We start from the raw sequence: 25,576 nt of genomic DNA on the forward strand, positions 1-25,576 counted from the left end.
GTAGTGTGCATCCTTAGACGTATCATCCATGCAAGTTTGGTCAACATAGGGCTTAAAGTTACTTGCAAATGAAACCTGCACCAAAAACATTAACCTGTTCGCATCAACTGGAAAATCCATGCAAGTTTGGTCAACATAGGGCTTATAGTTACTTTGAAATGAAAGCATCCGAAGCAAGCACGGTAGTATGCATCCTTAGATGTATCATCCATGCAAGTTTGGTCAACATAGGGCTTATAGTTACTTGGAAATGAAACCTGCACCAAAAACTTTAACCTGTTCACTCAACCGGAAAATGTAGGTCAGATTCAGCATCCGAAGCAAGCCCGGTAGTATGCATCCTTAGATGTATCATCCATGCAAGTTTGGTCAACATAGGGCTTATAGTTACTTGGAAATGAAACCTACACCAAAAACTTTAACCTGTTCACTCAACCGGAAAATGTAGGTCAGATTCAGCATCCGAAGCAAGCACGGTAGTATGCATCCTTAGATGTATCATCCATGCAAGTTTGGTCAACATAGGGCTTATAGTTACTTGGAAATGAAACCTGCACCAAAAACTTTAACCTGTTCACTCAACCGGAAATTGTAGGTCAGATTCAGCATCCGAAGCAATCCCGGTAGTATGCATCCTTAGATGTATCATCCATGCAAGTTTGGTCAACATAGGGCTTATAGTTACTTGGAAATGAAACCTGCACCAAAAACTTTAACCTGTTCACTCAACCGGAAAATGTAGGTCAGATTCAGCATCCGAAGCAAGCCCGGTAGTATGCATCCTTAGATGTATCATCCATGCAAGTTTGGTCAACATAGGGCTTATAGTTACTTGGAAATGAAACCTACACCAAAAACTTTAACCTGTTCACTCAACCGGAAAATGTAGGTCAGATTCAGCATCCGAAGCAAGCCCGGTAGTATGCATCCTTAGATGTATCATCCATGCAAGTTTGGTCAACATAGGGCTTATAGGTACTTGGAAATGAAACCTGCACCAAAAACTTTAACCTGTTCACTCAACCGGAAAATGTAGGTCAGATTCAGCATCCGAAGCAATCCCGGTAGTATGCATCCTTAGATGTATCATCCATGCAAGTTTGGTCAACATAGGCCTGATAGTTACTTGGAAATGAAACCCACACCAAAAACTGCACCAAAAATGTTAACCTGCTCCAAAAACATTAACCTGGTAATTCCTTTGCTGAAATTGCAGCATCTGAAACTTTGTCTGGTACAATAAAACACACTAAAACCATTTTCCATGCATGTCTAATCAGTATAGGACACAGAAGTAATTAAAAAGAAAACTGCTCCAAAAAACTTAACCTTAACCTGGGACGCCGACGCCGACACCGACGCCGACGCCGAGGGTATCACATAAGCTCCCCCCAACTTCGTTGAGGTGAGCTAAAAATGTCTTTCTTTAAATTTTGACTCATACCAATCTGAAAACCAACAAGTTACAATATACTCCGTCATAATTTCTAAACTGTACCAACATGTTATCCAGCATGATAATAAACATTATTTCAATGCTTGATTTAAGTTTCAGAGGGTGAAAAAATTTAAGCATAGAAAGTTTGATTTAACCATAATAAAGCACAGATAGAATACTTACCCTTCTGCACAGTTAACATGACATGGATGACAGGTATTCTTCGCATCTGGGTAAAACATCTCAGGGCATTGTGCCAAACAGGTGCTTGTATTATCATGATGCTTCATGGTGACATGTTTGCACTTTGTGCAATTTCCTGGTCCCTGTGTATACAATGTGCATAAGTGACTGACAGAGTATGACTTATAAATATACCCTTTACATAACATTTACTTTTACAATATGTCACTTTTTCAGAAAATAATTTTCTATGAGGGTAAATCAGGTATAACTTACAGCTCCGGCACAGCCATCCTCACACTCCACATTACAGAAGGCACACAGGCGGTTGCCAGCGTCGTACATCATGGGGACCTGTTTACAGTGATCGATACAGATGTTACTACTGTTGTCAATCTTGTAGGAGCGACACCGCAGGCACTTGTTGGCACCCTTCCCCCAGCAGCCTTCATCAGAGCAGCTTTGGTGACACACCTGATTATCTTGTTCTAAAGAGTACATGAGATACATAAGTAATTGGTCATAATCTTTATTATCAATTATTCTCCATATTACTTTCACAATCTTTTCAGTTCATAAATTCTATCAATGAATTATGTTTAAAATCTAGATCTGAGAAAGAAATTTCACATTTTTTTTTCATTTAATTCATGGTTTTAAAAGTTAAATTTATTGTTAAATATTATTTTGAAATAGAGTTGATAAACAATAATTAAAATGCATTAGTGTCATGCAGCATTCATATTGAAAACAGGAGAGAATGGAAACTGCTTGAATAGTATGGGAGTCTTTGAAGGCTTCAATTTGTTTTCAGTGAAGTTTAAGTTTTGTAGGTACATGCCCAAAATGCACATCATCAGAGATGAGGAAAACATGTCATTTATCTATAAATTTGGCTTTAAAAGAAATGCTATATGACATAAAGGACGACACACTGTTAATACTGACAATAACAGGTACCACACATAAACATCACAAGCAACAGAAAAACATGGACAAAGGACACAATTAAACACTGCAACATTTAGTCCCTTTCCAAAAATAGTCACATTTTTTAAAATATTTTTGGACACAATAAACTTTTTAAAATTTTTTAAATAGCATCAGGACAGTCAGTTAATTATATTTTTATCTATTCTATCTCTGATATTCTATGTTTTACTGGATTAAAAAAAAATGTGGTATTTCTAAAACAATGCACCAAAAAATCTAAATATATCATAAGCCATTTTACTAGTACTATAATGTTAATATATAACTTAGTCTATGTCTTCCTCTCCTTGTTGCATACAACTAGCTGTACTTTTCAGGCCAACTTTTTGAAAAAAATTATAACAGTAAAAAAGAGCTTAATTATAAACTACTCTTGCATACTTCTGTTGCAATGTAAGATTTTCACCTGTAGATTAGTGTCCATGAAAAATAAGTCTACAAGATGCATTATTTAGGGGTTTTTTTGTCATGCTTGCATTCTATGGACTTTGAATTTTTACAAACATTTACTTTATTTGGAATCACTGGAAATTAAACACAATATTGATCATCAGTGGGAAACAAGGGAAATAACTGCACATCATTACCTAATGTCCACAGTCAAAAAGCAGTTTGAGACATTTTAGATGTTCATCTAACACAAAGGATTAATCAGTTACCATCTTATTTGTTTCATAATTAAATATCAAGGAATTTCCGGGAGTATATGTGGGAACAAAAAACAAAATTAGTTTATCTTGCTCTGACACTAAAAATTTCACAAACTGGTAGCGACAAAAGGAAGATCTGAATTTCGGTACTTTTTTCATGTAATTTAGAGACATGTTAATACTGCATATGAGACCCAAATAGTAATAGCTATATGTTTTGCACTGCTGGTATAATCTTTTTTTCTGGTCTATATAGTTTATAATACACATAGAAAAAAGTATACACAAAAAATCTTTTTATTTATGGAAATAAAAGTCCAAACAATTCTTTAAATATTTACCAGCAGTACTTTCATCTTGTTTAAATGGCCAAACTTTCTCATGAGCGATCATTAACCACAAATCAAGTCAAAAACCATGCAAACAAAAACTCTCAAGTCAAAGTCAGCAGTAAAAAAAGCTCTGATTTTGAGGCAAATGATGAGTAGATTAATGACAATTTTTGTATTTTCTTCCCTTGAGAAACTTTGGTTTAAAAAAAAAAATCAGAATTCAGATACAAGTACATGTACCATTATTTAAAAATATCTTCATCTATTTAATGATACAGTATCGCCAAAATTAAAAAAAAATTATCATCTTTTGAAACAAAATATCTCTTGCTATTCAAAACATAATTATAAAATATTTAGTTTTCATTGTGTGCATTTTCAGATGTCCCCTTAAATATAAAATTCTACGACATACATATTTTCTACTTTATGTGACATTTTTTTTATCATTATCATCTTTGTTCTATTCATTGTTCCCCCGACACTACCACTTCACTACGATATAAATGCAAGTCTTACTATTTAAGTTTCTATTCAAACTTAAGTTTATAATAATTATTGGATCAACAAAAATTATATTTGCATGAAATTGAATGTGTGAATATGTGACCACTCAATCTGACAGCTTGACAAATTCAAACAAGATGTACACAAGAAAAGAAGTGCAAATATTCATCAAAAAACTTCACGTACTGCAATCTTTAGGGTCTCGATTTTCCCTGGTCAGTACATATTCTTTGATATTGAATTCTTGACCTGGATTTTTTTGCACAGTGAAGAGTTGGGTAAAATCAGTGCCCTCTATAAAACACAGATCCTCATTCCGATACAGGCTTATTTTTCCATTTTTTATACTTTGCAGCGAAATCAACTCCAGTGACTTAAGTTTTGTCATAATCGCACTAAATGCATTCCCTGCTCTAAAAATAGAAACAAAAAGCACATCAATCATGCATTCAGAAGAAGGCCCACAAGAATGACCTCAATCTGGGGTTTAACAATTCATAAGGATCATTTAGACAACTAAGAAAGGGATCTACTTTAAGATCCTTGGCCCTGTGCTCAGGTCACAAAAATATTTTTTTGCTGGGTCTAGCTCATGCCAAAAAAAAACCCTCCCCATTTCTTTAAAAAATTACATACGAGTAAGTGTTCTAGAAAAAAAATTTAAAATAAAAACATAGGTAATCAGAGATTCAGATATACCTCAGAAAATTCAAGTAAGGCAAAGTCACACAATTAACCAACAAAAAGTGTACATTCCAAAAATGAAAATATTTAAGCAATTTTGATCTGATACTTTGAAATAGACCTACATAAAAAATTTAAACTAGTTCTTCTTCATGAAAATGTAATCAAAATCCAGCATCTGAAGCAAATTTGAGTTTTCATCTCTTGATGCAGCATTTGTGAAAGTTTGGTTTATACAATGTTATATAAGCCTTATAGTTTTTTGGTAATAGACCTGCACCCATAACTTTTACCTGGTCTATTAACTGAAAAATGTATGTCGAATTCAGCATCGAAGCAAGTCCATTAGTGTGCATCCTTGATCAACATGCAAGTTTGGTCAATAGACTTATAGTTACTTGGAAATGAAACCTACACCAAAAACTTTAACCTGTTCACTATATATAATGATTTTTTCCTTATATTTTGGTATATGCATCCTTAGATATATACATCCATGCAAGTTTGGTCAAAAGGGCTTATAGTTTTGGAAATGAAACCTACACCAAAAACTTTAACCTGTCCACTCAACCAGAAAATGATGGTCAGATTCAGCATCCGAAGCAAGCACGGTAGTATGCATCCTTAGATGTATCATCCATGCAAGTTTGGTCAACATAGGGCTTATAGTTACTTGGAAATGAATCACTCACGAAAAACTTTAACCTGTTCACTCAAGGAAAATGGGTCAGATTCAGCAAAAATGGTAGTTGCAATGGATGTATCATCCATGCAAGTTTGGTCAACATAGGGCTTATAGTTACTTGGAAATGAAACCTGCACCAAAAACTTTGACCTGTTGCTATCAAAATTTTTCAGCATTTAAAATTTTGCATCCTTAGATGTATCATCCATGCAAGTTTGGTCAACATAGGCTTATAGTTACTTGGAAATGAAACCTGCACCAAAAACTTTAACCTGTTGCTCAACCAGAAAATGTAGGTCAGATTCAGCATTGAAGCAAGCCCATATGCATCCTTATATGTATCATCCATGCAAGTTTGGTAAATAGATAATAGTTATTGGAAATGAAACCTACACCAAAAACTTTAACCTGTTCATTCAACCGGAAAATGATGGTCAGATTCAGCATCCGAAGCAAGCCTGTTAGTATGCATCCTTAGATGTACCATCCATGCAAGTTTGGTCAACATAGGGCTTATAGTTACTTGGAAATGAAAACACCAAAAACTGCACCAAAAATGTTAACCTGCTCCAAAAACATTAACCTGGTCATTCCTTCGCTGAAATTGCAGCATCTGAAACTGCTCTCTGGTACAATGAAACACACTAGAACCATCTTCCATGCATGTCTAATCAATATAGGACATAGAAGTACTATAAAAGAAAATTGCTCCAAAAAACTTAACCTGAGACGCCATGCCGACACCGACATGACGCCGACACCTGTGTATAATGCTCCCCCAACTTCGAAAAAAAGGCTTTAAAAACAATGATATACCTAAAAAATGCACAAGAAAAAATTCAAAAATTGTCAATATATGCGGACATTTAACTGGACCAATTGTGCATGTTTCTTTGGATCGACATGCATTTCTGACTCATGCAATCTTACTAAGCATTATTTCTTTGTGGATCTTCCTCAAGTCATATTACATACATAAGCTAACATGTTTGTTCTCTATACATATCTGCCAGGAGGTCTGCACTACCCATTCACTCATCAACAGTAGATCTTGGTCAACATGAAGCAAACCAATCAATCATTGCAGAAATCTTTAATCTTTTATATATAATATTTTTTCCTTATATTTTGCTATATGGTCTCTTGATATATACATTGAGAAGACTGAAAATATAATTTTATCCATGAAATATCAGATTTATTGAAAATGACTAACGGGTCAAAGGACTGTTTCATAGCTACGATGTTATACAAGCATTCAATAACAAAAGTTTTAAATTGTATACATACTACATAGGCCAGGGTCCTTATTATGCTGTACAAAAATTGTTTGTGAATGGATGTCAACCATGTTCACAAACATTTCTGGCTTAATATAGCAAAGGTTCGGATTCATTGCTATCAAAATTTTTCCATTTAAAATTTTTTTCAAAGAAAGAAGGTCTAGTTCTCTTATGAGAGGTACTTGAAAAACTCCAAGGGCTACCCCTGTATGCCTGTGAAAGAACAAGTCATCTGAATATTAAGACAATATGCCATTATGAATAAAATAATGCTTCTGGAAAGAAACAAATTTAGATTTCTGAAGGGAAAAAAAGCCAGTAAGTTAGCAAAACAAAACTGAAGTGAAAGCGTATGAACTTACATGTCTAGTTCACGACCATGAATTATTTGGAGATTAGAGAGAAAGAAGAGATCTGGCATTTCTTGGCTGTTTCCTCCCTGGACCATCAGGTAGCCAGTTATCTCCTTCACAGTCTTCAGAACATCTAACTGCTCTCTTTTCAGACCTTTTAGATTCTGGTAGTTATCCCTAAACATACAACCAACCTCTATAAATTATTAAATAACTAGAGGCCCATGGGTCTTAATGATCACCTGTGTATAATGCTTTACCAGAAAAAAAGGCTTTAAAAACAATGAAACTTGAAAAAGATGCACAAGCAGAAAATGATTCACATAATTAATGTGAAAGAAGAAGACTTTAAACATGAAATCAACAATTCTTTTTTTTTTAAATTACCCATCAAATGTTGTCTGAACAATCTTGAGATTTCCATCTATAACAGTGCAATTTTGAAATCTGTCAATGTTCTGACTGGACAGAAACTCATCAGCTTTCAGGCCATCACATCCTATCAATAGAAAGAAATGACATGTAAAAAAAGTAAAAGTATACAGGGATTTTAATACGTTTATTGAAAATGACTAACGGGTCAAATAGTTTTTATCAACGATGCAATCAATATTCAATAACAAAAGTTTTAAATCGTATCTGTGAAGAAATTAAGGGATTTTATTCTAAATATCTATATAAGGCCATATCATACATGTGATATGTACCGGCTGTACAGGAAATGTCCCGTATTTTCTACCCCCATCACAGTGTCCCGGCGGTACACCAAAATTCACGGGAAATGAAAATGTGTACCTTATTTTGAAATGTTTACCGGAAACCGCCATTTTTCTTTCATTCCCGCTCTCGCAACGCAGGAAATCTCGAACTGTGCGTGACTTACTGCGCTTGATTTATGTAAACAAAACATCATGAACGAAGGTGTGAAATATCCCCGTGATAATTACATCGTAATTAGGAGATATCAAAGCGTTTTGTTTGGCTGATTGCTTTTTAATTGGACCTTTATTAAGGATTTTTTACACTGTAACTTGACATTTCAAAGAGAAAACGCCATTCACAAGAATCGGAGACACTTTGTGACAGCAAAACGAAATTTAGTCCACTATTTGATTAGGCATACGTACTGTCTATTCAAACACAGATTAAGAGAAATGTTATTTTAGTACTGTCACAAATTAAAAATTACTGCTGAATGGAAACGACCAGACTCATACAATAACCTGTTTTTAAACACTGTACTTTTTACTAAGTTCAGCACTTAGTATAGTTTAATGCCGAAATTCAAAATTCTTCAACAGTTTCTTGAAATGAATAATAAATCATGATGTTATGCAGTGGTGCACCTGTACATTGATTTGAAATTTATTTTTTAAAAAAATAACACCTTGCATTGTTTTTTGGTCGATATTTTGTACCGTTTTTTGATTAGCAATGTACAGTATTTTCACCCAAATTCCAGTATATGAAGGCTGCTGCACAGTATCTGGGTCTAGAAATTATCACATGTATGCCATATACCCAGGTAAAATAAATCTGTCAATTCTGCCCCTTTGTTGATAATAAAACAATGAAAATTCTGAAACACTTAGAAGATGGCTACCAGAAACTAGAGCAAAACTACAAAAAATGTGGGCAGAACACCCCCCCCCCCCAAATGGCAACTGCAACTGCATAATCTACTGATTTTAATTGAAAAGCTTTCGAACAGTATTCTCAATTTTCTTTAGCCCAATAAACTCACTTTTTGGACAAATTCCTTGACATTGTACACATGTGTTGTTTTCTGGGTAGAATTCTGCTGGACACTTCCTCACACACAGGGCATTTATTTCATCTTTCAACATATAATCTGTTACAAAAAAGAAGTAAAAAATTAAATTAAAAACATACAAAAAAAATGTAACCATATGTGAAAGTAAAAAAACCTTCAAGAATATCAATCATTCTTTTCTAAATACTTTTGTTTCAGTAGTTATATTTTCCATTTCAGTAGTAAGTAATCTATGAATAATGATCAAGTTATCTGTAATTTAGAAAAACCAGCAAGAAGCTATCTCCACTTTTATTAAATCACAGTTTAGGGAGTGGATCCAAGATGTCTGGTATTAGTAAGATTACATGGATACACAACGCCTAAGATTGAAAAATGATTTCTCCTAATTATAATGCATATTTTTTTTCTGGCATGACAGCATATTTCCCAAATATATCTCTATTTAAGAAGATTTTTTCCCCAACAAACTTTAGAGTAAAACAAGCTTATTACGAAGTTGAAAGTGCAATTCATTTTATATCATTTAAGTTTACACAAATATATATTGAAGTCATGGGGAATGAAAATCACTCCCTGCAAGCTTCAATTCATTATAAGCAGGTTCCCTAAATCAATCTTGTTGGTTATACATGCATTGATAGTACAACATAATTAATACCTGGGCACTCTTTAACACACAACGATTTGTATGCATATTTTCCATCGGGATTGTCTTCTAGCAGCATGGTAAATCTATTATATTGCTTGGGTTTTGGACACTCATTGACACACATTCCTTCATTGTAGAAGTTTTTGCAAGCCTGAAAAAATATAAAATATACCAGGTAACTAAATAACAAATACTGGTAGTATAATCAAACTCAAATCATAACATGGTAACACTATAGGAGGAGGAGCATTTCAAAATAATTTTGAAAACGAATTGTACTTTATCTACATTAAAGCTAATTCGTTTTAAAAATAAAAGAAAAAAACTATCTTTCTCTGCCCTTTCAGGGTAACATTTGATAGAGCAAATAAATAACATGCTTTTAGTGAACATGCTTATAATGAATTGACATTTACAGGTATGTATTTTCATTCTTCATGGCTTTAAATTAATTAAATTATGATCTGAACAGAAAAAATAAGTTTACAATAAAAAAAAATTGCCTATCCCAGGTTCTTCTTTATAAGCATGTTCTATACTGTTACAGTGCCCAATGTTAATGGGTGTCCAGACTTGTAACCAGAGGGAGTAACCCATGTTAAAACAGTTCTTCCTAAGGGGCTGACAGATTGACTATGACTGTTCTACTCATACAATAACTAAATATCCACATACACTGTATTGAGGGACTGGAATAGAATGACTAAATATCCACGTACAGAGGGGCTGGCAGAATGACTATGGCCATTCTACTCATATAATGACTAAATATCCACTTACGGAAGAGCTTGCAGTATGACTATGGCCCAATCTGATTAAAATCAGATCCTTTGATCCGCTCACATAGACTACACAAGGAGCTGAGGAAACCCCATTCAGGGTCATCTCCTGGTGACCTTTCAATTATCCAATCAAATGTTCACTTCCAAGAATTTAGAAGTATCTCGAAATTCAGTTACAGAAGCACTTGGTGGCTCTTACCTCGCACACTAACTAACACTTTGAATGGAGCATAGCGGAGTCAGCCAAGGATTGCCGATTGTTACAGAAGTAAAAGCCCCGATGACACACGAACGGAAAATCGTGACCCAGTTTCCGTAGCCTGCCAAGAGAACGACTACAGTCTTTTCTGTACAGAAATATATTAAGTACTTGCTTTTGTCTTGGTTTTTATCTCTTTGTTTGGTACGAAATGATTATATCTTCTCGACAGCTATTTACACTTCTACATTTTTTCCTGAACGTCATTTAAATACGATCTCTCTGATTGGTCAAAATTTTAATGAATATTTTTATTAGAAAGGTCACCAGGAGATGACCCTGAATGGGGTTTCTTCAGATCCTTGTGTAGCAATCTATGTGAGCAGATCAAAGGATCTGATTTTAATCAGATTGGACTATGGCCCTTCTACTCATACAATAACTTAATATCCACATACACTGTACTGAAGGGCTGGCAGTATGACTATGGCCCTTGTACTCATACAGTAACTAAATATCCACATACTGAGGTGCTAGCAGAATGACTATGATCGTCCTTCTACTCATACAATGACTATATATCCAGTTGCTGAGGGGCTGGCAGAATGATTATGGCCCTTCTACCCATACAATGACTATATATTAATATCCAGTTGCTGAGGGGCTGGCAGAATGACTATGGCCCTTCTACCCATACAATGACTATATATCCAGTTGCTGAGGGGCTGGCAGAATGACTATGGCCCTTCTACCCATACAATAACTAAATATCCAGTTGCTGAGGGGCTGGCAGAATGACTATGGCCCTTCTACTCCTACAATAACTAAATATCCACATACGGAGGGGCTGGCAGAATGACTTTAGCCCTTCTACTCATACAATACCTAAATATCCACATACTGAGTGGCTGACAGAATGACTATGGCCCTTCTACCTATACAATAACTAAATATCCACATACTGAGGGGCTGACAGAATGACTTTGGCCCTTCTACTTATACACTTGGGTGACCTACCACACAGTCTGTACTCCTTGGACCATAACATCCTCCAGCGCACTGGCTATGACAGCACTGGTTTATTTGTTCTCCAAAACAGCCAGTATCACAACTTGGATGACAAAGCTCTCTGATCACTGAAAAATGCAACAAGATGGACCATTAGTCTACCTGAGACACCATTTTCTACGAGACTTATAATATAAATATTAGGGATGTAAAATCGGTCAATTTTTAATACTCGGTTACTCGGACGTTTTTCCGATCGAGTACCCGGGTACTCGGTAAAAGTCTAAATAAATATGAACAAGTTAATTGATAAATGTAAAACATTGAAATAAAACCACATGGTCTGATGGGAGGTTTACCTGTAAATGTGTTGTAACAATTAGGACAACTTTATGCCAGACGAAATTTAATCTAACATTTTTTTAAGTCCAATTTATTTATCAAATAAATACGAGAAATAAAATCATAAATGGCTCACAGTGGTTTTGTTTAAAAAAATAATCTGTTCCCTAATTGTAATGTAACTCTATCAATGCGTTTGACGTCCAAGTGATAAGTCGTCAGAGCTACATGTACAATATCAACTTGATCAAGTTCTAACAGAGCGGATTTACGATCTTCGTACACTTTTCGATCATTAATTTCATTAAAATTACGAGGCGGTATGTTGTAGTTTGGTGCAACGATGGACATTAGATTTTTAAAACCTTATAATTCAACCATTTGCATTAATTGGCACGTAATCAAACGCATCCATATCAACAATCGCACATGCAAAATCGTCTGTCTCTTTCCCTGAGAATCTACGGCTTCTGGAGAATTGACAAAATTATCTAATTTATTTAAACATATATAATAGACCTTAAACGATGTTCAATGAAAACAAAGAATTAGAGCAAATTAAACATAAGGGTAGAAGACAGCCGAAGGTGAGAAGAGCCAGGTAGGTAGCAGGTGCTTGGTCACGGTAATTACTGCACAAACACTGCCACAGGCGATAACGGTCATTTAGAGGCTCAGGAAACCCTAGTTACTGTATGTACAAGTGCAATGAACATTTTACGTTTAAAACCGATATTTTAATGCAATAATAAATAAGCTTAGAAATATTTAAAAATATACATCCGAGTAACCTACCGATTTTAGTATTCGATACTCGGACGTTCGATCGAGTACCCGGTTAACCGGGTACTCGTTGACATCCCTAATAAATATATAATTATGAATTAGAAAAATTTTATTTTGGAGACTGAATTTAAAGTCTTTGATTTCTTCAATACATTGAGGTCTACAATCAACTTAAGGGGATGAAGGACCTTAAGCTGAAAAAATACCTGTCATTTAATTTTTTTCATATTTTGTATATATCTTATTTAGTATGTCCTACATACTATAAAGCAGACATATCAATAGGTTTCTAGACTTATTTCTGAGATATTGAGTGACAAATACCATACCCCACAGTGTCTAAGCGGAGTTTTTATTCTCCGTGTTTCTGGGTCCATTACTCGGTCGATATTTGAAATTTTTCACCATAGATAAAAAATATACCAGCGGAAATGTGTCCTTTAAATTATTTTAGAGTATGGATAGGATTAAAAATTCGAAAAAGCAAGAATCTTTTGTAACACCACATCTAAAGAGGGAAATTTACGAGTTTTTTAGGACAACTTAAACCATAAAAAAATTAATTTGCAAAAAATCCTATCATTCAATATTTGAAAATTTACGTCGAAGTTCAAGGTCGTCATTGTATTGATTAACTGTAAAAATATCGATTGGTGAAGCTGAGCTCAATATTGCACGGGGCAAAGTGAAACGAGTCATGATCATGAGAAAAACGTGTCATGTTTACATATCTCGAGTACGGGAAAACCCAACTATGACGTCACACATTCCTGAAATAAGCGAAATAAGACAAACCCACAGAACTTTTCCGTCAACAACCATGTAAAAATATTTTTTTGCGTTCTGAAATTTACAAAATACCCTACCATGTACATATTATGGCCCGTTTTTATGATTTTATACTACCCGTTTTTACCGTGAATGATCTTACTGAACTAAGAGATCCACTATGACGTCAAAGACGCACTGGACGCGCAGAGTAGGGAAACGGCAGAGTGGATTAATCTATTCCGTAATTTGATAATATTTGCAAGAAATTTTGTATGTTTTCAGATATTTTTATACTAGATGGTGAACGCAAACAAACGGTCAAAAAAATTATACAAGTACTGTGGTTTCAATCTCGTTTTGTACATATTTTATCAGAGATTATGACGTAAATCAACTGAGTCACGTGACCATACATCCTTCATCCCCTTAACAAACTAATATGGCCATTTGATTCTTGAGAAAGTCAATATGTTACCCAATCATGCCCATTTTCAAATGGAGCATAATTACGGTAGAACATAGCGTTTGTGTACCATGTATATGACACATGATACTTCACAATTTGACTAATTAAGTCCTGGTGCTCTTCAAAAGAAGACATTAAGATGCTCACGTGTAAGTATCTGATACTGTACATGAACATATTCGCACCTTTGTATGACTGATTGGGGTACTATTATATTGTTGGAAAAATTTACAATAAATCTCTGCATATAAACTGAGCCTTTGGTTAATGTCAGGATTTTCTTCATTAACATAAAATTTTGTTTTAATTAATAAGACAGCAGGAAAAGATTTGTAACAAGAATTGATTTTAGTGTCTAAATGATCGTTTCCTGACTTTCAGTGTCTTCTTTTGGCTTTTGAACTGTCTCTGTGCTGTCGTCAACACTTCATTAATTATTGTTTTATGGTAAAATTACAATCTACATAATTAGTACTCACACTTCTGACACTTGTCTGGTCCACTCCCCCAACAATGGCGGCTGTTTGTCTTCTCCTCAAAACATTCTGGGGCACAAGGAGGACCTATAAAATTGAGCAATTCATTAACAAATTTAATTTAAGAAGAGCTCCATTGGACACAATGCAGACTTGAGTTACTCTGGTCCTGCTGAACATCTATCACAAAGTCCAAACTGGTCTCAGTTTATGTCAGTCTGGATCAAAATACCTTTAACAATTATCTGCTGATTTAAAATCATGATGTTGAAAAAGGAGAATTGATTGTAAAATAACTTACAATGTTTGCTGTCTGTAGAATTCGTATTTGTTGTCTTATGATTAACTCTGTATTTAGGGTCAAACTTAATATCCTTCCATAAAATGGTGTCATGGAAACACAGATGATCATTATTGTGAAAATAAATATCACCTCTTGTTATTTCTGAAAGAAAAAGAAATCAGATTTCTGTTACAAAGAGCTGATCTATGCATTCAATAATATGATACACATTTCAAAAATCTCAAAATAAAACATACATCTTAAAAGTATCCAATTTTCACTAATTAATGTGAATCCCACTCCCTTTCTCAATTATTCAAAATGAAACTCAAAAGTTTTTTGATAACTTTTCTTTAATGGTTGCTTCAGGTTACAAGACAAATAATACTAGCTGTCCTACTGGAACTAGAAACTTCTACTTTGAATAAACTAGAAATATATGTCCACATAAAGACATGAATGTCCTGCTTATAATAATTTCTTTTTTAAAATTGGGTTTTATAAATAATAAAGTCAAAGGTCATTGGAAAGATCAATTTAAAAATGATAGATAATAAATTCTCACCAAATTATGTATCACTGAATAAGCCTATTATAATAAAAATATCTAAAGTGTTGTTTTTTTTAAACTGAGCAAAATGGAAATATCAGAAAGTGAGGTCAAGGTCACAGGAATGTTCAAAGTCAAAAGATTCTGATGAAATTGGTTAGCTCTCACTATTATGTATTAGCATATTAAGTTTAATGAAAATATTTTGAATGGATTCTTAAAAACTGACTAAACAATACAATAAGAAAAGTGGGGTCAAGGTTAAAGGAGTAAGGTCTTAAAATGTTGATGCTGTTGAATAACTCTCATCAACATGTCTGAGCTAAACCTAATTTAGGAAAAGTGACGTCAAGGTCAAAAAGAAACGTCAAAGTCAAAAGAAAGGCCAAGGTTATAAGATGTTGATGCAGATGAAAAGCTTACATTTGTATGTATTGGCATATGAAGTTTGAGAAAAATATCTTGGTTTCTTTATAACTGTGCTAAACACTTATTTAAAAAAGTATGGTCATGGACAGAAGGAAAGTTCAAGGTCAAATAGAGTTGATGCAGTTGAATAATTCACATCATTATACATGTATATCGCTAACTGAAGCTTGATAATACTATCTTGAATGATATTTTTAAAACCAAAATAACAGTAGTCAATTTTAAAGAAAAGGTCTTAGTAAAAAAAGTTCTGGTTCTATTGAATAGCTAACATCGGCATGTATCAGCATATGACATTTAATAAGCAAGTCTTGAACAGTTTCTTTGCAACTTAGCTTTGAACTGATCTAAGTAAGGACTGATGAAAGGATAGAAGGAAACACTATATATGCCATAGCAATATTCATGGCTGGGCAAAAAATGTTTATTGAGATATGTAAATCATGTTTCTGAATAATGTATTCAAATTTGGTTATAAGATACCGTATAAGTAGAATTTTTAGCGAGGATGTAATTTTGCATTATTAGCGAGGGTGCTGACATCGCTAAAATTGAATATCGCTAAAAATTAATTGCGTATTATTTGTAATAGCTTCTTTAGTTAGCCTTTTAAAATCGCTAAAATTACTTCTCACTAAAAATAAAATACCAGTTCTATGGTAGAAATCGCTGAATTTGTGTCTCGCTAAAATTTCCACTTATACAGTACTAGATGTGCTCTGTTGTAAAGAGGTCAAAATGCCACCTCTAACTGGGGTAACTGAAACGTGTTAAAATAAGCAAATAAAAGATGTTTCATAAGGCATCAGTAGAATGTACTGTGTGAAATTTAAACTGATAATATAATTTCCCCCCACTAAGTATTTATCTGACAGATTATGGAAATGAATTCAAAACTTCATCGATTCTGAATTTCTTAGCAAATATACTGGTATATATTACTTTCCATTTATTTTCATATACCTGATAAATTGGTAAACCACAGTTCCTGTAGTCCAAGTTTTCCACCTGCATCATGATTCAAGGCCACAAATAAACTGTAGCTGTTGTTCTTATAGTGGAACAACTCATTCCCGCGTATAATTTTTAACTTAGTGAGTGGTAAATACTTTGCTGTCACAGAGGTAATTAAAACATACCCACTCACTTCCTCAATGTTTGATAAAAAACTTAAATCATAGGTAATATTAGGCTGTTCTAAAAATTTGATTTCTAAATTTCCATCCACATAGGTACAGTTTCCATATCGCTGTTTGAGTTTTCTATATCGCATTTCATCACTGGCTCCACTAGCACTTAAGCCTTCGGAAGATCCCCGACATACCTCTGAAATGATAAAAATTAAAATTATTTTATTCTCAATTAACTAAATAACAAAATTTTATACATAAAACAATTACCATGTTATTATTGAATTTCTAATATATACATATTAGAAAAAATGTTTTAAAAAATTGAATGGAAAAAAAAATGTTTGCCAAGTTAATAAAATCTGTTTATTTTCAACTACAATATATCAAATTCTAGATGCAAAGCTTTTTTAATTAGATAATTTATGCCACAAATAATTAAACAAACAGGAGCTTATAAACTTGTGCGTCATCTCTTTTACCCACTCCTTTCCTGGGATTTACGGCTTCATTATTTTATTGTCTTAAATTGTCAATGTTCTATCATTTAATGACAAATATCTTTGCCATCAGAATTCACCTTTATTAGTAAGACAAAAGCTTCTTTTCCAAACAGGTGCTTTTTCAAGCACTTTAAAAACAAAACTATTCAGCGTTTCTGACATTAGACTTCCCACAAACTAATGGAGTGTATAAATGCAATGCAAGGAATATAATTACATAAAATATTTTCGATTGTTTGAATTTAGCCTGCCCATTCAATCAAATTATGATATTTAATATTGTTACATTTGCGAGCAACAGAGATAGACCTTTAGGTTAACACAATCAGATAGGAAATTGTTTGGCTGGATCTTGTTTCTACCCTGCGCTGCCTCAGCTTGGTCTTCTGTCAATATTGTAGGAGTGAAATAGCCCCATCTCTACATAACATCTCATTTCCTTTTTTTCATTCCAGTATAAAAGGTCAAGCAGTGCTCAAAATACAAGATGAAGATAACAACAAGGAATTTTTTTGCATATTATCTAAATTTCTATTTATAATGTAATAAAGTGCTGCATTTGTCATCTTTTCTCCTATCTTTAAGAGCACTTTCCCTGCATTCTGTGATGTTTGTTGTGTGAGGGCGAGAAATTTAATTAATCACCTTCTATCGATTGGCAGGGTTAATTAATCAAAACTGTGATTTTATTGTCTCCACTAACACAGTGGAATCCCCAACTTCCAAATAAACTCTGTCTTCTCCATCCATTCAATAAAATTGGAAAGAAAGGTACAACAAAAACATGGGAATAGACTTGCAAGTCTCATTTCTGTAAGTCCAATTTACTGAAGTCCGTGGAATCCCAGACAAGTGTGTAAGAAAAACTTTATAGCCTTAGGGTAGATTTATAGGCAAGGAGAGGCAGAGACCATTATCATTTCTCTCTTTTATAGCCCCCTAATGCTCCAAGAGTTTGTAGTAATTTGTGTACTGATACAATAAAAATTGATTTATCCACAATAGATTCCAAACCCAAACAAATTCATTCTACTTTAACCATAAATAAAATTTGTGTAAAGGTATATTATTTCATCATAAAACAAAATCTTAATCATGAAAGGCTTACAACAACAACAAAATCAGCAAGAAAGATATCAAAGTAAACTCTGACCATGGTAGACTGACAATGTGTTCATGTCACTGAAATACCTGCAAATTTTTTAAGCAAGGAAAGATTAATTCTGAGAAACCATACTATCTTCATGCAAGCAGTTGCAGGCATCCACGTATTGCACTTTCTGAAGTGAAACAAGATCAGGGTGTTTTAATGCAGTTTTTGACCATTAAAATGATAGGGAAAATTGAAATTGGGAAGCTTCCAAGACGAAATGTTTAGTAAAGGAAAGATAAATGTCAAATCTTGCTGGGCAAAGCTTGATTGCAAATACATAATTTTTTTGCCTCCTCTCCTGCAGACGAATTAAAGTGGGTTATCACACAAAATCGGGATATACCCAAAAATTGATGTCTCAAATCTTTTCAACTTTCCTCTGCAGATAAAATCAAACATGAAAAACTTTCCACTGATTAAGAGAAGACTTGATGGAAAAATATGATACCCAGTTCCCTCCCTTGGTAATGGCTGATGTTGGAAGTGATGAGAATTATCCAGATTTTCTTTATCCACTAATGATCAGGAAGAACACTGGTTTATGATGGGGGGACCAGCTGCAAGTTTTACACGGACAGAAAATTAATATCATTCTAAGACTTTTTTAATTGGAAGTCATTTCAGTAGCAGTAAGGAAAATTCTTAAGTGTTACCAAGCCCGTGAGCTTTTTTGGAAAAAAAAATTATCTGAAGACTAATTAAATGTATCAATTGTCAAAATCTTTCATATCTTTCTCTCAACACCCAATGTTTCCTCAAAAATGTGATAAAATGCTGAGAGCAATTAGCAGTAATAAATGATAATTAAGTTGAGCACCTGATATATTACTCAAAGAGCTGATTCTATTTAGGGAAATTAATATGACCCTCTGCCATACATGGATAATGCCTCTCCCACTCCAAGATAAAGTTCCATACACGTGTACCCTGGGTTTAACTACAGGTACCATAAAAGACTGGTCTTTCCCCACATAAAAGGGAAATAACTCAACATCATTATTTTTCTTTCTAAATATTCATCATCATTCCAGCAGACCTCCAACTAAAAAAGGGAGATAATCCTTATCAAAAAGTTCTACATAATCAGTTCATGAATTTACGACCTTTCTGTAGTCAAATAGCAACAGTGCAGTTCTTAAAAATCTGGGTTAGTAAGGACTTCTCTAATGCATACCTCACAGATATTTCACAATTAAAAAGTCACTTACAATTTCCCTTATCTTTACACTGATGTTGTTTTTCACTATCTACTTTCTTGCCTATCAAGTTCTAGAGTGATATAATGAAGTATTTGACAGGCAAATGTTTCAAATGGCCACTGATGAATATAATCAGGTGCCTGACATTGCTGAAGTTTGATAAATTGTTAAAATTTATACCTTCATCCTCTCCCCCTTATAACATTATATACCAATGATTAGATAGTGTATCATATCAAATAACTTCCCTACATTAGTGAAAACAGAGCCATTAAAGATGAAGAGTTACAAATCATGTTTATTTTTCTGTCAAATTCCACAAAATATTAGGGTAATTTTGTAGTACATGTATATCTTGTGGACCAATTCCATTTATTGGTGAATTAAAGTGCACAGTCAAGCATCCAAGAAAAGTAACTGGCAAAGAAACACCTCTAGATTTATTTAAGGGGAGGCAAACACTCCTCAGCTGACCTCCTCCTATAAGTAAATAGCAGACATACTGACATTGTGAAGAATGCATTAGGAAATGACAGGAGGAAGCAGTTATCCTATTTCCTACCCCAGAAATGATGAGAGGAATCCATCAATGCAGAATAGGCATCAAAATGTTGACAGGTGAAATGTTTGTCTTAATGAAAAGTTTTTACACCTTACTTATCAGACAAACTGTTAACATGTACCTGTCTTTATCGGCAGCCATCAATCCAAAATTTACTGTGTTCTAGAAAGTTTTATACCAACTACAGACAATGGGGAAAATCAGAGCACCAACAAAAGTGTTTGGGCTTCCTTACTTAAAGCATTGTCTAAATATTAAAAGAACTTTTATGCTAAATCTGTAAATAAGTAAATTCAATAAATTACTATAAGAACATTAAAAATGATAATCTTTAAAATGTTTATGAAGTAAAATCCAAGCCATGTGTACAATTGAATTATCAGCATGTTGCTTTTTTTCAATTTCCAACAAATCCCCAAACCAAAATTTGCTGGAATGTAGCTAACAGTTTTTGAAATGTGTTATAGCTAAAAAAACATTTCACCATGAGGCAAGTCCTTAAGATATGATACCAATCCTTCATAGGAATCAATCATAAGAGATCTTGGAGAATTTGGGCAATTTTATGTTTGTCAAAGAATGCATCAGATTTTATTTAATTTGAAAACGGCATGGTGTCTGCAGCAGATGTTTACAGTTTGATAGACTTGAAGATGTAGAGATAAAATTGAAGATCTTTATAGGTTTTCACAGGTGTCTGTCTGTCAGCATAGGATGAGGCTTCTGTCTAGCAACCCTTCAAACTCTCCAACTTCAAAATCTTCTTCATTTAGCTAAATCAGATTTATGGTGTTTCTTTGAAATAATAATGTTGTATTGTGTGCATGTAGATCACCGATATGCATCCTTATGCATACAAGCATAATTCTCCATGTGAGCAATGATGCAACAAAAATGATTAGACTTTGCACCTGTCAGCATTTATCACCTCCCAACAGTGATCAAAATTGTATATCAAAGAGAAAATAACAATAATTACCAAGAATTCAGTGATGATGTTTCAAGTATGCCAGGCATCACAGTACAGATCTACAAACTTTCTGCAGTATTGCAGATGAATGAGGACAGTCTTCCATTGGATTTTTTTTTTCATACTTTTTGGCAAAGAACAAACATGCACCACCTGAACTTGAATCTCTGAAAGATTTTTGCACCATGTGATCAGAATTACATCAGAAGTAAACATCAACAAAATAAACAACAAATCCAAAAACTGCCACATGGACTGAGGACTATCAATGCTTCCCGAAGATAACAATGACTTGCAGGTGATTCAGACTTTCAACTGAATTCCACCTCATTTAGCAGGTGATTCAGAAGTCAGACTGGCTCTCAGAACTGTTTACATGTACTAACATTACCTGTCTGTCTCATTCAAATTGTGCATAAAGCAAAAGGAGTGGTGAAACTTCAGGCATTGCAATTTAAGAATAGCTTGATGCAATTCCTGAAGAAACAAAAATGGTATGTCTTTGACCGAGGTATACCATTTAGAAAAGCATAATAAATGGAATACTTAAGTTTAGTACGAAACATTCAAATGCTTAAATATAGTTACATATTAAAGTAAGAGAGCAAAATTTTGAAAATCTTCTGGCAGGGAAAGAAACGTTTGATCCATGCACAGTTTACCACCACTAGGCCAGATAAATGACAGTATAACAAATCAAACAAATGATAGGAAATTACAGTTTTATTCTGTATTGATGATATACTGTTACTTATTAAAAATAGTATGATGATGTGCTACTTTGTTGGTATAATAAATGTGGCAATCTTCATTACATGCACAAAAACAATTTTTTGAAAACTCCTACATGTGAAAATCTTCCAAAGTCTAAAGAATTGGAGAATAATTATTATGTGCTTGATAGAGGCATCTTGGAATAATGTCAATGCATTACACAATGAAAACTGTTTTATTTAAAGAAATGACCTCCTTCTTCTTCCAAAAAAAAAGAAAGAAAGAAGAAAATAAGCATTGAATATTCTCACGATTACACATTCACCTGTAAAAGAAATTCAAGTCATGTGTGATTGAATTGAAATCTGAACTTCACACATATTTCCATTTCTTTTCACCCAAAGCTGTAATTTCAAACTTCTGTAACATTAAACAGGTATATTGTATGTCCATAAAAACTAATAAAGGGATGGAGACCTCCAGGTTTAACACTTTAGTAGATATCACGAAATTGCAGCAATTAATATTCTAAATCTTTTTAAAAACTTCATGGAGTAATTTACGAAATCCTATTTTCAATACAACTCTTCACTTACTTCCTCCCATAATCCCCCCTCCCAATCTGGATAGACATTCTGCAATATGGCTTAAATTTCTTACAAAATTTACAGACTGCTGATAAAGTAGCCAACACAGAACCAAACACACAAGGTTTATCATGGTACTGATGGGAGTTTCTTGCAACTTGTTTCAGGATAATGTTAAACAGTAGCGTTTTATTTATGTTTTCATACTCCAGACATACAAGAGTCTGTTGATAGCACTCATGAAACTCAACTGAGGCCAAATTCATGATCAGTAGTAAATGTCATCCCTGCTGAGTGTGTACAATTTGACATTGTAGGAGGGTTAAATTCAGTTTGACATAAGGCACGTGCTCAGACCTTGAATGGAACTTAGAAGACCTTTTCCCATTCTTCAATGCACAGAACCCTCTTTGAAGCAATAGATCTTTGATATCTAATGATAAAAAAATCAGAGCAAAATGGCTGGGTGTTACACACAAGATCTATTATGAGGCTACAGGAGTAACATTATGAGTACTGAAGCCAAGAAATTGAGTTGGAAAGGATAGCTATCACTGTTTTGCTATACATGAGATGAGGATCTTCACAAACAGGTGATATAGTTATTCCAAACAACAAGATGTTTTAAGATAAACCAAAGAAACTTGTCTGTCATCCAAAACAATTTAAGAAACTTACATCAAAACCCCATCAGAAGCCAAACCGTTTAAGAAGTGTTTCCCAAAACTACAATTTCAGTATCTTCTAACTATAAAGCAATTTTCAATTTAATTCAGATATCACATAATTATATCCATGGTTACATACACTAGTAATCATTTCTTCTTGCCTCAAATAAACATTATAAAACTTCCATATTCATATCACTTATGGCTTTGCTGTTCTTATTAATAAGAAGAATCTTAAAAAATCAGTCAACAATGGAAGAAGTTTCAGACAACACACAACAGATGACACATGGATACCAGACACTCTTTGATCGGAAAAATTCTCTCTGCTGCCTTCAGCTCAGGTGAGCTTAAAAGTAAATATGACAAAATCAGAATGCAGTCTTTGAGGTGAAAACATAGGTAATCAAAGATTACAAAGCTCACCTCGATGAATGTTCGTGTAAGTAATGCAAATCTCACATCATATTTTCATAATATATAGTATTTATCCCAACAACAATATTCTTGCAAGTTGTGTTTAACCCCTTACATGGCATATACACATTTCTATGCATGTAGTGTGAAAAACATGTATAGTGTAAACAAATATTCATCAATTTGTTAATACTGCAGATATCAAGGACTTCAAGTTCATTGGGATTAATCTGTTCCCAAAACTTTAACCTGGTCTCTTGTATGGAAAATATAGGTCAGATTCAGCATCCAACGCAAGTCTGATAGTGTCCATCCCTAGATGCATCATCCATGCAAGTTTGGTTCAGGTAGGTCTTATAGTTACTTGGGAATGAAAATGTAGGTCAGACCCAGCATCCGAAGCAAGTCTTGTACTGTCTATCCCTAGATGCATCATCCATGCAAGTTTGGTTCGGGTAGGTCTTATGGGAATGAAAATGAAGGTCAGATCAAGCATCTGAAGCAAGTCTGGTAGTGTCCATCCCTAGATGCATCATCCATGCAAGTTTGATCCAAGTAGGGCTTATAGTTACTTGGGAATGGACCTGCTCCAAAAACTTTAACCTGGTCACTCATCTTGGGAATGGACCTGCTCCAAAAACTTTAACCTGGTCACTCAACTGGAAAATGTAAGTCAGATCCAGCATCTGAAGCAAGTATGGTAGTGTCCATTCCTAGATGCATCATCCATGCAAGTTTGGTCTGGGTAGAGCTTATAGTTACTTGGGAATGGACGTGCTCCAAAAACTTTAACCTGGTCACTCATCTAGAAAATGTAGGTCAGATCCAGCATCTGAAGCAAGTCTGGTAGCATACATCCCTAGATGCATCATCCATGCAAGTTTGGTTCAGGTAGGGCTTATAGTTACTAAGGAATGGACTTACTCCTAAAACTTTAACCTGGGACGCCGACACCGACGCCAACGCGGGGGTATAGCATAAGCTCATCTCGACTTCGTCGAGGTGAGCTAAAAATCACAATTTTTTTAAATCACAGAAATAAAATGCTGATGAGAAACTTGACATTTAGAATTGATAATTATTATTTCAGTTATTCTTTACCATCTACATATTGTCTTATTGTCCCTGATTACCGCATCTTGTGCCTATTTAATCCTCAGGGATCAATAAAAATAAAATTTATGTAAATTTGCTTAAATATGTGTGTAGTACACATGTACTTTTCTTTAACATCTTTCTTTTTTACACACCTAAAATCTTCATAAATTTGTGCTATTAATGGCATATATGCATTTAAATATAAGTACAGTCATGTATTACAGCATACTGTGTAGAATCTATAGATAGACACCAGACTGTGCAACTTAAAGACTGCATTACTTAATGACAGAAGCAACACCTCTCTTCCCTAGATCCAATTAACACTAATTACTGAATGTGTTAAAGGCAGGAAAAGGTACATCAATATAACTTCTTCTTATCTTCCTTCCTCTACGTTACACCCCGATCATGCTTATTTCAAAAAAAACATTATCCTACTGGTTATTTTTGGAAATAGTGAAAACCCCAAAATACAGTGTAACCATGATAGTAAAAAATAAATTATATTTAGCAATCTCTTGCCTAAATTCTATTGTTTTTTTTCTGTATTATTTTGATCATGAGATTTTACAAAAGATTTACTTTTAGTAAGATGATTTATTGTCAAAACGGAAGAAAGAAAATATTTCCAAGTCAGAGAACACAGAAATTGAAGATGATTCCAGTTTGACATGACAAGTGTCTAAGGATGGGTATTCTAACTTTCCCGGCATAATAATTGACATTATCTATTAAAACAATCACCTATTAAATCTGACAAGCAATAATACCATGGTCAAGCCCTCGACATTTTATCATTACCATGTGGCATACACAATGTTCATCCATAAATTTGTGGTGGACAGTGAGCTTTGGGGTATTGGAATCAGAGATACAGCTATTGATCCAGATAGATGCCTAATCTCAAGTCCATCTACCTAAAGCCTCCAAATTATCTTGTACAAGT

General features: G+C 34.0%; 1 protein-coding gene across 3 annotated transcripts in view; it reads right to left on the bottom strand.

Annotated features, from left to right (window-relative positions):
- LOC134275365 (epidermal growth factor receptor-like) overlaps positions 1-25,576 on the bottom strand; it is a 62,518-nt gene that overhangs the window by 13,915 nt on the left and 23,027 nt on the right. For 2 of the 3 annotated variants that reach the window (XM_062757642.1, XM_062757640.1), the window contains exons 2-12: positions 16,590-16,952; positions 14,666-14,809; positions 14,368-14,451; positions 11,533-11,651; positions 9,544-9,685; positions 8,853-8,960; positions 7,496-7,607; positions 7,118-7,285; positions 4,290-4,516; positions 1,898-2,109; positions 1,622-1,764 (exon numbers count right to left, since the gene is read on the bottom strand). In XM_062757642.1, coding sequence (XP_062613626.1) covers positions 1,622-1,764; positions 1,898-2,109; positions 4,290-4,516; positions 7,118-7,285; positions 7,496-7,607; positions 8,853-8,960; positions 9,544-9,685; positions 11,533-11,651; positions 14,368-14,451; positions 14,666-14,809; positions 16,590-16,952 — 1,822 coding nt within the window. Of the gene's footprint in view, positions 1-1,621; positions 1,765-1,897; positions 2,110-4,289; positions 4,517-6,762; positions 6,969-7,117; positions 7,286-7,495; positions 7,608-8,852; positions 8,961-9,543; positions 9,686-11,532; positions 11,652-14,367; positions 14,452-14,665; positions 14,810-16,589; positions 16,953-25,576 lie in introns of all 3 variants that reach the window. The other variant, XM_062757641.1, reaches the window with a different exon arrangement.

Source organism: Saccostrea cucullata, unplaced genomic scaffold, assembly GCF_032062105.1.
Source record: "Saccostrea cucullata isolate Sc308-1 unplaced genomic scaffold, CSIRO_AGI_Scuc_v1 ctg242, whole genome shotgun sequence".
Taxonomy (NCBI): Eukaryota; Metazoa; Mollusca; class Bivalvia; order Ostreida; family Ostreidae; genus Saccostrea; species Saccostrea cuccullata.